Here is an 11,822-nt window from a genome sequence, read left to right as displayed (position 1 = left end):
TTTGGCCAGACTGAAATTTCAGTGGTCAGTTTGCCAGGAGAGAGTCTCTGTGATCAGTTTGCCCAGGCCGCCGTCTCTGGGGGTTGGGGTCAGTTTGCCCAGGCCGCAGGGAGTGGGGGATGCATTCAGTTTGCCAGGCCTGGTGGATGGGGATCAGTTGGCCAGGCTGCAGGGTCTGTAGGATGGTGTCTGTTTACCAAAGTGTAATCTCTGGGGTCAGTTTGCAAGGCTGGAGTGTCTGGAGGATGAGGTCAATTTGACCAACCGAAGCGTCTGGTGGATGTGGTCAGTTTTCCAGGCTAGAGGGTCTGGGGATGTAGTCAGCTTTCCCCAGTTGGAGTCTCTATAGTCAGTTTGCTGAGGCCAGTGTCTCTGTTGTCAGTTTGCTCGGCCGGAGTGTCTGTGGTCAGTTTGTCCAGGCCAGCGACTTTGTGATCCGGTTGCTCAGGCCGGTGTCTCTATTGTCAGTTTGCCTGGGCCAGAGTGTCTGGGGTCAGTTTGCCCAGGCCAGAGACTCTGTGGTCAGTTTGCCCAGTCCGTTGTCTCTGTGGTCGGTTTGCCCAGGCCGGAGTCTCTGTGGTCAGTTTGCCAAGGCCACAGTCTCTGTGGTCAGCTTGCCCAGGCCACAGTCTCTCTGGTTGGTTTGCCCAGGCTGGAGTCTCTATGGTCAGTTTGCCCAGGCCGGAGTCACTGTGGTCAGTTTGCCCAGGCCGGAATCTCTGTGGTCAGTTTGCCCAATCCGGTGTCTCTATGGTCAGTTTGCCCAGGCCGGAGTCTCTGTGGTCAGTTTGCCCAGTCCGGTGTCTCTATGGTCAGTTTGCCCAGGCCGGAGTCTCTGTGGTCAGTTTGCCCAGGCGGCGCTGTCTCGGCATTTGTTGTGATGCCTGCGGTTGCCATGGTGATTCTTACTGCAGCAGCTCGAGGCCGGGCGTATCCGACAGCGACACCGATTCGGACTTGGACGGACACGGAGCAGCCTCTCAACATGAAGCGATGTCCAAAGCAACTCCCGACAGTGAGGGTGGCCTTGGAGCGTCTCCAGGAGCTTGGTGAGTGAGAGAGGCCGGGCAGGGCCGCACATAGTGCGGCTGCGACACTGTCTGACAGTAACAGCTTCCCTAGGGTTCTGTCTCTGTAATTCAAGCTCAGGCCTCGGCTCAAGCAATAGATGAGAAGAGTTTCACCAGAAGTGACACCATCCCCAAAATCACCCTCATCCCCACCTTCCACCACCTTTCCACCCTACTCAACAACAACTTATATGTACATAGCACCTTTAACAAATAAAACATCCCAAGGTGCTTCACAGGAGCATTATAAAACAAATATGACACTGAGCCACGAAAGGAGATATTAGTTGAGAATGACCAAAAGCTTGGCCAGAGGTAGGTTTTAAACTAAGCGTCTTAAAGGAGGAAAGTGAGGCAGGGAGGTCTACTCCCACCCTTACTTCTACTCCTTCCCCATCCTAACCTGCAACAGCACACCTGTTCTTATCCCTACACACACATTTACCCCTGTACCCTCCCCTCCCCAGCCATACTCACAACACCAACTAACCCCCATCTCAAATGCAACAAACTGTGTCCCCAGTGTTAGCTTTTCTGCAAATTATGGCTAGGAATAGAGATTATGACATCCTAACCAACTGCTCCTGCAGTACTGGCTATCTGTTTCACATCCTCAAAAAGACCAACAGGCCCAGGAACCACGCCACTGACCTTCTCGACCTGGAGAGAAACCTGCACCTCACTGAAAATCACTTCAGTTTATTACCCCTCTCCCCAGTCTCGAAATAATTGTCTCAAGCAGTTTCAGAATTTTGCAAGAGAAAGGGATCACAAAACTAAGGCAGTTCTTTCACAAGTGTCAGATTATATGCTTTCATCTCACTTAGCATGGTTTGATTACAAGATAATTACAGATGAGGAAAGAAAGACTTGCATTTATGTAGCACCTTTCACAACCTCAAGTGATCCTAAAGCACTTTACAGCCAATAAAGTACTTTTGAAGTGTCGTCACTGTTGTAATGTAGGAAACATGGTAGCCAATTTGCACAAAGCAAGGTCCCACAAACAGCAATGTGATAATGATCAGATAATCTGTTCTAGTGATGTTAGTTGAAGGATCAATATTGGCCAGGACACCAGGGAGAACCTAGCCAGAACTCTAAACTACCACCATTGCAGCATCCAGTTAGTTTTTGAATGTATGGACAATTAGAAAACTTTGAGTTGTATATTTTTGTATCATGTTAGCACGACAATTTTAGGAGGAATAACAAGCTATATTCTATAACTCTGATGCATAAAATTGTAACAATTCTGTTAAAAACCATACTGTCACAATATGTACCTTTTTATATCAGTGAAATGTACAAAACAGATCCAATTGTGTGGATGTGTGAATAACTGGATGATATTTGTTTTTCAGAAAAACAACTGAAAAACCAAAAGGTTTGTTTTGGTCGTGAAACTGTTCGACATTTCACACAAATTACAGAAGGAGTTAGTCAGCTGGTAAGGTGTAAGCTGAATTTGTATAAAGTTTAAATACTAATGTGATTACATTGAATATTTCAGCATGTCCTATCCTAGAATTTGCTTTTTGTAAGTTCTGCTCGACCTCCCTATTTCAATATTCCAGATTTGCTAGTATATTAATTTTTAACAATTCAGCAGAGTCTGCGGTCTTACAATATGATAACGGGCAAACCTATTTAAAACTCATACTTGGAAGCGTAAAGGAATGGCTTTTGTCCAGAAGTATTTGTCCATTTGAGAGAATTGTGGAGAATGGAGATACTCCAGTCAGCCACTCTATATGTAAGCTTGCACATGAACTTTACGGCTAATAGTTAAAATAGTTGTCCTCAGCCTGGGACTGTGCATTCTTTTGGTTATAAAGGAAGACAAAACAATTCCACAGATTGGAGTTGTCATTTTATTTTAACATTTAATAAGATTATAACCTTAGTAGTTCCAACATATATTGAGAGATGTGGGCTGGCAATTTCATGGGGTGTTTATTAGGACCTTTTGCCCTTATAACCTAATTCATTATTAACAACATTTTATGTTTATGGAAGAATAAAAGTGCAATTTAATGAAATCTCTACATTCAGTATTTGGAATTCACTTGAATGCTAATATCCCTGATGTTCATGACCTACCAATATGTCTATTAACAAAGTACATTCAAAAATTTTGAAACAAAATGGGATTCTTGTTACACCTGTTTTGGTCAAATGAGGAGGGATTGAAGGGCTTCGCTCTTTTTCCCTCCTTGTTAGGCCACAACAGGTTTAATTCTTTTTTAAAGTGGATGTACTATTTTTGTATTAGAATATAACAAGGCTGTCCAACCTTTTCACGTGGGGTCCACATTACAATTTTTGTCTTTAATGGGGGCCGGTGAGACAATTTCGTAAAGATAAAGGCATTAAAATTTATCTTACTATTAATCAAAACAACAACAGTGGTGCATTTTTGTGAGGAAGCTTTAAATGAGAAGAATAATGTATTGACTTACGTTCTGGTCACTATGTTGGACACTGATCTAGTGAGATACGTGGCATTTTTTTGCTTGCACATGTGGGGTCAGTGTTTGCTTGTACGCTTCTTGTAGTGATGCGGAATATTCTTGATAGATGTCATTCTGTCAGGTGTGATCTTGATCGCTCTCGCTCCCTCTCTCTCTGCCTCCCCTCTTTCTCTCTGCTCCCCCACTCACTCTCTCTCTCTCCCACTCGCTCTCTCTCTCTATCATGCTAGACCCCCACCTGCCAAGAATGAGGCCTATTAATTTTACCATATAGACATTAAATTTCAAATTGTTGCTGGGAAGAAGAGAAGGTCTGTTACAAGGGCTGCCAGACACTTGGCTGCAAGACATTTACATACCAATGGACTTTGAGTACCAGACATTGAAGGAAGGGAAGCACATTCCAGGCCCTGCTAAGATGATACAATCCACAGAGCCAAGACATGGTCAGATCAGTTAGTCACATGACTAATCTGCTTGGCAACCTGGGGTTTTCTGAATGGTACAAACAGTTTGAACTCAAGAGTGTCTGTTTGCTCCTGGACCGAAAAGACCTCTCCAGGCTGGCTCGCCACAGCCTCTGCTGTCTGCTCCCATCTCTTTCTCATGGAACTCCAAATCCACTGAAGACACATGAACCCCAAGAGAGAAAAGTCTCCTACAACTAACAAGGTTTAAGAAGAGTACTGGGCTCCAGCAAAAAGCAAGATCTACCTGCAATAAAGGACTCTACAGTGAACTCGAACATCCGTAACAAAAACACTCTTCAGAGATTGCCTCAAACTTTTCCACTTTATTTCTTCTGCTCTGTTCTGTCTCTATCTGCATGTGTGTATCACATTTGCATGCTAGAGTGGGCGCGTCATTTATCCGTTGGCGTTAACCAAATTAGAGTTTAAGTTTTAAGAAATTTCAACCTTTCTTCTTTAAGCCTAAGAAAACCTGTTTGTGCTGGTTTCTTTGCCTTATAATTGGAAATTAGTGAACAAGGATTCACCAAGAGGGAGCTAAAAACACAGTGTGTTTAAAATTAAACCCTGTTACGGTAAGATCAGGTGAAGGCTGCGAGGGAACCCTAGACCACTTTCTCACCTGGTCGTAACACTCTGCTTCTGACAGTTGCAGAGATTGGGATCGCTCAGTAGATGGTTGATCAATTTTTAAAAAAATCTCAAGTCAGTTTCACAGCTGACAGATCCTGACATCAGAAACAGCAGTTGCTGAACGTCAGACAGATTCAGGGTTTTCCAGCAGGCTTTTAAAAAACTCCGAATCTGTCCGATGTTCAGAAACTGCTGTTCCCACTGTCAGGATCTGACAGCTGTGAAACTGACTTGCAATCTTTTTTAAAAGGTGGTCTGACAATGGGAAATTTCCCATCGGTAGTCATGGACGCCTAGCGAGAACGAGGAGCGACCCTGGTACAGTTTACATCTGTTGGCTGAAAGAGAACCCTCGGCGAGCTGGATCTTGGCCCGCGGGACGTATGTTGGACAACCCTGGAATATAATCTTGCATTTTAATGCAAGACCTCCAGCAATATAGGTGACTGATGTGAGTTATGCATGATTCACAGTGATATATTAGGGTATGTTTCCAAGGTTTAGTTGAAGTTCATTTTGGAGCTGTGCTAATCCATACTGGATCCTGTGAGGTGTCTGACCTCCACTTCCAAATTCCCAATGCATGTGTGTAAAAGCTGTGCACGTGGAATGCAAATTCATAAAGTCTACGCTAATAACTTGACATTGATTTTTTTTTCTGCTGTAAGTATGTTTCACTCCAGCACAAAAACAACTAACTCTATATGCAGAGGCAGTATTAACTAGTTTAAAATATGAAAAACATATTGGAGCATTGTAACTTTAAGTGCTAATTGCATGAGTTCTTTTTAACATATTAACAACTTCATAATAAATAATTATGATACCTACCAGGAAGAAGTTAGAAGGAACATTCATGAAGTACTTGAAGTGGAAACTATCAAAGCCAGTAAACTGCGGCACAACTTATCACATCTTCCTAATAAACTAAAACAGCAAATAGCAGGTAAGACGGTATGATGCACCTTTTTTGATTCGCTACTAAGTTTGGTGATGAAATATGTAACACAAATCTTTTGGAAAGTAATTGAGTAATCTATATTAGATTTTGCAAGTTGGAAAGCTATATGATGGAAGCAAAGCTGTATCTCAATTCAAACAAAACAAATAGTGGCTTGGTAGAACAGAACTTGAGTATTGCTGAAAAAGAGACTTGCTGTTGAAGCTTTTCATCTTGCACTCATCAGGACAGACGCAAGAATTCAAAATTTCAAAAAGAGCAACTGTTTATACTGCATGAGAAAAGGGGCTGATTGGTTCGCAAGTAATTAGAAGATTGCTGATATATAGCTCCTGGAGCTATCAGAATCTCAATGCGTATATTGACCAGTGAAGGTAGTATTACGGTCATGTGAGGAGGGGTTGAAGGATGCCTCTCTTTTCCCTCCTTATTGGACCACAACAGGTTTAATTCTTTCTTAAAGTGGATATACTGGCCAACTCAGTAAGTAATTACTTACTTGCTATGATCATAACAAGAACTAATTGGACAGGTTTTCTTCAGTTTAACAAAGAAAGAGGTTAACTTTATTCTACCTAAACCGAACTAATAAAAATGGTAAACTAGGTGCCAACTTTCACTCTCACACACACTAGAGGTTTACACACAAATAGGTTACAGAGTGGGGAAAGGTAGATTGCCTGAGTTAAAGTCCATAAAAAAAGGTATACAGTCTGTGGAGTTTGGTGATTTGGCTGACTTCTAGTTGAATTCAGTGGTCCTGAGGTTTTTAGTTTGAAGAGGTAAATGACTGTTTCAGTGGGTCTCTTGAAGAACGCTATGCAGATGATTTCCTCCAGTGGGGTTTCTGATTGTAGCTGGAGTATGCAAAGGTGGTCAGTCAACAAGCAGGATTTGAAAGCTTTCAGGCTGGAATGGAGAGAGAGAGAGAGGGACCCCGCTTAGGGTCTGCTCATGTCAGAGTCCAGTAGCTTCTCTACTGCAGAGAAAACACCAGCTTAAAAACCACAGATGGGGAGAGGCTTGTCACATGACAGTCACTCAGTCATTCAAACATAACAGCAGTATTTCTCTGTATCGTAAACATGCAAAGGGTAGGAGGTTAGGGGTGATTCCATAGAAAATGCGTTTCTCGTGGAAGCTGATGAAAATGTTAGCGAAAGCTGGGCCTAGAGTGGATCCCACGGCAACACCATCTGTTTGGGCATACATGGTGTCATTCAAGCTGAACTCAACTGCATGAGTTGCTAAGTTCATAGGTTCAATGAATACAGATTCAGAAAATGGCGACATGTCTAGATTGTCATGATATAGTGACAGTGCAAATGTCTACGGCTTCCTTGAGCGTTATGTTAGTGAATAGACTCGTAATGTCGAACGAGCACATAGTCTTTGCAAAGGTGAAGGAATCCATCACCGTGTATGTGGAAAACTCACTCAGAACTATAGCATATTTCCAATACGTAGATGATACATTTGCTATATTTGAATCTGCAGCTGCATGTAAGAATGCTCTTATGCATCTTAATGCACTCTATCCCACGCTCACATTCACCTTTGAAATGGAGCATTCTAATGAGCTCCCTTTCCTTGACATGCTAGTTGAGAAATCCTCGAATGGGTTCTCTACTCCTGTCTACCACAAACTTATCTTCACTGTTCAAAAGAAGCGTTGGGATTTCTACACTTCCATGTGCTATAAGGTTGGCCTTATTGGCAATCTCATAAATAGGACTTGAACCATTTGCTCACCATGCAAGCTTGATACCGAAATAGGGTGAATCAAAGCTATCCTGCAGGATAATGGCTAACCCGATCAGTTCATTGCTTGCTTTGTATCGCGCATAATCACGAATAGGCCTAAGGCTGCCACCTTCAGATCTGAAAAGTGCCCAGTCTACCTCAAATTACCCTGGGTATCTCAAAAATTTGAGCAACAGGTGAAGCTAGCCATTTCACACTGCTACTATGCAGTAGCAGTGCAAGTGGTATTTTCCACTAACAGGATGCTGCCGTCAAGCCAAAAAGATGTTCAGCCTACCACACAAATGAGTAATGTAGTATATGAATTCCAGTGCCAATGCGATGCCAGGTGCGTAGGCCATACGTCCCAGCGACCGGCAGATCATATCAAACAGCGCATCCCTTCAGCTCTTCGCAATAGGCAGAGCACTGACCGTATTCAACCAGCTCATACTTGCAAAACTCGGAACACAATGTTTAATGTTAGATGTGATACTGCGATCGTATTGCTGAACAATCCTGAGTGTACTTAAAATGATGCTAACATTCAATTTAAGTCTATCAGTTGGGCTCACAATGTGGCTCACTTATGCTTGCCAGAAGCTACATATAATCATAGGCAGGGACCTGTCCTTTGCAGGCAAATGGAACATGTCCAGACGTTACACCTTTTTTGAATTAAGCAAAAGTGTGGGGACAATAGTTCCCTGGTGCATTCTCCATGGCAATGCCTCGATCAATGCCTTTGAAATTTGGCATTCTGGCGTCTGTCCTGATGAGTGCAAGACAAAAAGCTTTGATAGCATGTCTCTCTTCAGCATTACTCAAATAATAGCAACCTTGCATTAAAAGGGCAAATTACAGTGGATGCTGAAAATCTGAAATATAAACAGAATATGCTGGGAATATTCAGTGTATCATGCAGCATCTTTTGAGAGAGAAACAGAATTAACCCTTCAGGTTTGTGACCTGTCATCAGAACTGGAAAATGTTACAATTGTGGCAGTTTTTAAACAAGTACAGAGGCAGAGAAAGAGGGATGGGTCAAGTGTGATAGAGTAGAAGGTAGGAAGGAAGATCTGTGACAGGGTGGAAGGCAGGAGTGATTTAAATGATGTTATGACCAGGTGAGAAAGGTATCTAGGGGTCTTTTTCAGCTTCCATCTGTTCTTATTGTAACAGGATGTAATTTTAAACACACTGTGTTTTGAGCTTCCCCTTGGTGAATCCTTGTTCACCGCTTTCCAAATATAAGGCAAAGAAATTAGCACCATCAGGCCTTCTTAGGTTTAAAGAAGAGAAGTGAAAGTTATTAAAACTTAAACTCTAATTCAGTTAACGCCTACGGATACATGCCACGCCCCACGCTAGCATGCATATGCAATACGCACATACAAATAGAGACAAAGAAAAATAAGTTAGAGAGGTTTGAGGCACTATCAGAAGAGTTTCTTGTTACTGTGCTTCAAGCTCACTGTAGTCCCTTTGTAAGTAGTCTTGCTTTTCGTTGGGGCCTAGTATTCTTTTTTTTATTCAGAGATACAGCACTGAAACAGGCCCTTCGGCCCACCAAGTCTGTGCTGACCATCAACCACCCATTTATACTAATCCTACACTAATTCCATATTCCTACCACATCCCCACCTGTCCCTATATTTCCCTACCACCTACCTATACTAGGGGCAATTTATAATGGCCAATTTACCTATCAACCTGCAAGTCTTTGGCATGTGGGAGGAAACCGGAGCACCCAGAGGAAACCCACGCAGACACAGGGAGAACTTGCAAACTCCACACAGGCAGTACCCAGAATTGAACCCGGATCGCTGGAGCTAAGCACTGCGCCACTGTGCCGCCCTTCTTAAACCTTGCTCACTGTAGGAGACGTTTCTCTCTTGGGTTTCATGTGTCTTCAATGGATCTTCAGTTCCGTGAGAAAGAAATGGGAGCAGACAGGAGAGAGGTCTTTTCAGTCCAGGAGCAAACAGCTTTCTGAGTTTTTAAAACTCGGTGGCAAGTTCAAATTCAAAAAACTCCAACAGCCAGTTAGTCATGTGACTAAAGTGTTCTGACCAGGTCTTCTATGTATTGGGGAAGTAGGGACTGGTTCCTTTGTTCCAACACTGTCTGCTAATATGTAAAAAAGGTCTTTCCGGCGATGGGCCTGGCAATTCCTTGTGATAGGCCCTCTTTTCTTCCCAGCAACAATTTTAAGTTTTAATGTGTGCCTCATTCTTGGCAGGTGGGGGCCTGAATGACAATGACCATAGGGATGACAGTGCAAAACACAAGGAGGTGGTATTGGGCTGGAAACTCAGAGCCACACTTGCGGACTGAATGGAGGTGTTCAGTAAAGCAATCACCCAATCAATGATTGGTCTCCCCTGTGTAGAGGAGACCACATTGAGAGCAGCAAATACAGTATACTAAATTGAAAGAAGTACAAATAAATCACTGGTTCACCTGGAAGCAGTGTTTGGGGCCTTGGATGGTGGTAAGAGAGGAAGTAAAAGAGCCGGTATTGCATCTCTTGCGATAGATGAGAAGGTGCTTGGAAAGGAAGAGTGTTTTGGAGGTGATAGAAGAGTGGACCAGGATGTTGCGGAGGGAAAGATCCCTTTGGAATGCTGAAAGGGGAGGGGGTGATATATTTGGTGGTGGTATCTTGCTGGAGGATGATGATCCATTGAATCTGGAGGCTGGTGGGTTGGAAGGTAAGGACAAAAGGAACCCTAATGTGGTCTTGGGCAGGAGGGGAAGGGATCAGAGCAGAATTGTGGAAAATAGGACAGATGCAGTCGAGGGTGCTGTCAAACACAGTGGGGAACAATCCTCGGTTGAGGAAAATGAAAGACATATCAGAAGCACTTACGTGAAAGGTGACATCGGCAGAACAGATACAATGGAGATGGAGAAACTGGGAGAATGGAATATAGTCCTCACAGGAAACTGGGTGTGTGGAAGTATACTCAAGGTACCTGTGGGAGTCAGTGGCTTATGTTGGTTTTCTTGGACATGGAGATAGAAAAGTCAAGGAAAGAAAGGGAAGAGTTGGAAATGGTCCATGTGAAGGCAAGGGACGGGTGGAAATTTGAAGCAAAGGTGATGACATTTTTCAGTTTCTTGTATTCATTCTTGTATTATATTATCCTTTCATGTGAAATTTTGTCTCTGAAATACCATCTAGATTTAGCAGGTAATTTCAAAAGAAAAGGACCTATCTCTATTATTATTGCCTGAAAACAACTTAATCAGAATAAGCTTGTTTGGCTAATACCTCATGTTATTGAAATGATAATGTATACAACGTAGTCACTGTGTTAATAGATGCAGCTAGTTATCAGTGATTGCCTTAACCATTAGTAAAGGTATGTTACACCAAACCAAAGTTCCAAAAAAGTTTTGTTTCAAGCTTGACATCTTTCCAGACAGTGATAGGGCCAGAGCCTGTGTGCGCATGAAATTGGATTATCCAAACCTGTTGAAGAACTGGGAGTATCTTCAAAGAATAGGCTAGGTGTGGAAGGTCTCATTTGGTCCGACTTCATTGACAGATATATGTTCAGAGACTGCTGAGGGTGGAATATATTCAGCAATATGTTGGCCATTTTTCTCCAGTTCAGTTTTAGATGTGTCAAAGTCAACAAAGGGCTTTATAAGGAAGGCAGGAATCCTGTTGCTCCCACATACAAACATCATATTAGGAAGTCTTGCAGTTTATAGGACTGCATAAGAAACATGCTCCAGACAATTCCTGTGGAGACTGGCCTAAAACCTTTTTGTTCTTATAAACATATACTTAATTCTTATTAAAACTGCAGCATTTTTTATGTCTATTGATGATGTCAGAGGACACATTGGACTGGATTTTAAATCCGCCTGTGCGGACTGCTCGTCGCAGATCTGCCCCGCTATTCAGTGAGGCGGCTCATTTAAATGGCCAGGACGGACTACCGCCAGCACCCCCCCCCCCCCCCCCCCGATGATGTGATGGGAGTGGGTGGTCCATTCCTAGCAACGGCGTCTGGCGCCACTGCGCAGGCACCGATGCCAATTTTAAAGGGCTTCCAGCCCTAACATTTTGTTTAGATATTTAGGCATTTCAGATTTAATTTAAAAACTTAAAGAAATGTTTCTAACCCCTCTCCAAGCCCCTAATATCCATTCAGTTCATTCCTTGCCTACTCACCCCCCCCCCCCTCAAAATACGTACCTTGTGTGCCTGACCTTCCCCCACAAAGTTCATGAACTTTATCCCCTTCCCACCATCCTCTCCACTAATCAGAATAGTTTGACCCTGCTCCCTCACTCCGGCACTGCTCCCCCTCCCCACCAGTGTCCCGTATCGGATCTCCGAACAAAGATCTGAATACGCGACAGTGCCGGCCACCGCCACCAATATGGCACTGGAACGGATGGCAGGAGCGGGTAAGTATTTAATTCGTTTATTTGCATTTTTTGACTCTGTTCA

General features: G+C 43.2%; 1 protein-coding gene across 1 annotated transcript in view; it reads left to right on the top strand.

Moving 5' to 3' along the window:
- The first annotated feature begins 880 nt into the window (after positions 1-880).
- ccdc175 (coiled-coil domain containing 175) overlaps positions 881-11,822 on the top strand; it is a 131,088-nt gene continuing 120,146 nt past the window's right edge. Inside the window, exons 1-3 of the mRNA XM_068038154.1 lie at positions 881-1,049; positions 2,435-2,520; positions 5,482-5,593. Coding sequence (XP_067894255.1) covers positions 881-1,049; positions 2,435-2,520; positions 5,482-5,593 — 367 coding nt within the window. The remainder of the gene's footprint in view (positions 1,050-2,434; positions 2,521-5,481; positions 5,594-11,822) is intronic.

The sequence above is a fragment of the Heterodontus francisci genome, chromosome 9 (genome assembly GCF_036365525.1).
Source record: "Heterodontus francisci isolate sHetFra1 chromosome 9, sHetFra1.hap1, whole genome shotgun sequence".
Lineage (NCBI taxonomy): Eukaryota > Metazoa > Chordata > Chondrichthyes > Heterodontiformes > Heterodontidae > Heterodontus > Heterodontus francisci.
The sequence above is the reverse complement of the archived record's forward strand: the minus strand, read 5'-3'. Positions and strand labels throughout refer to the sequence as shown.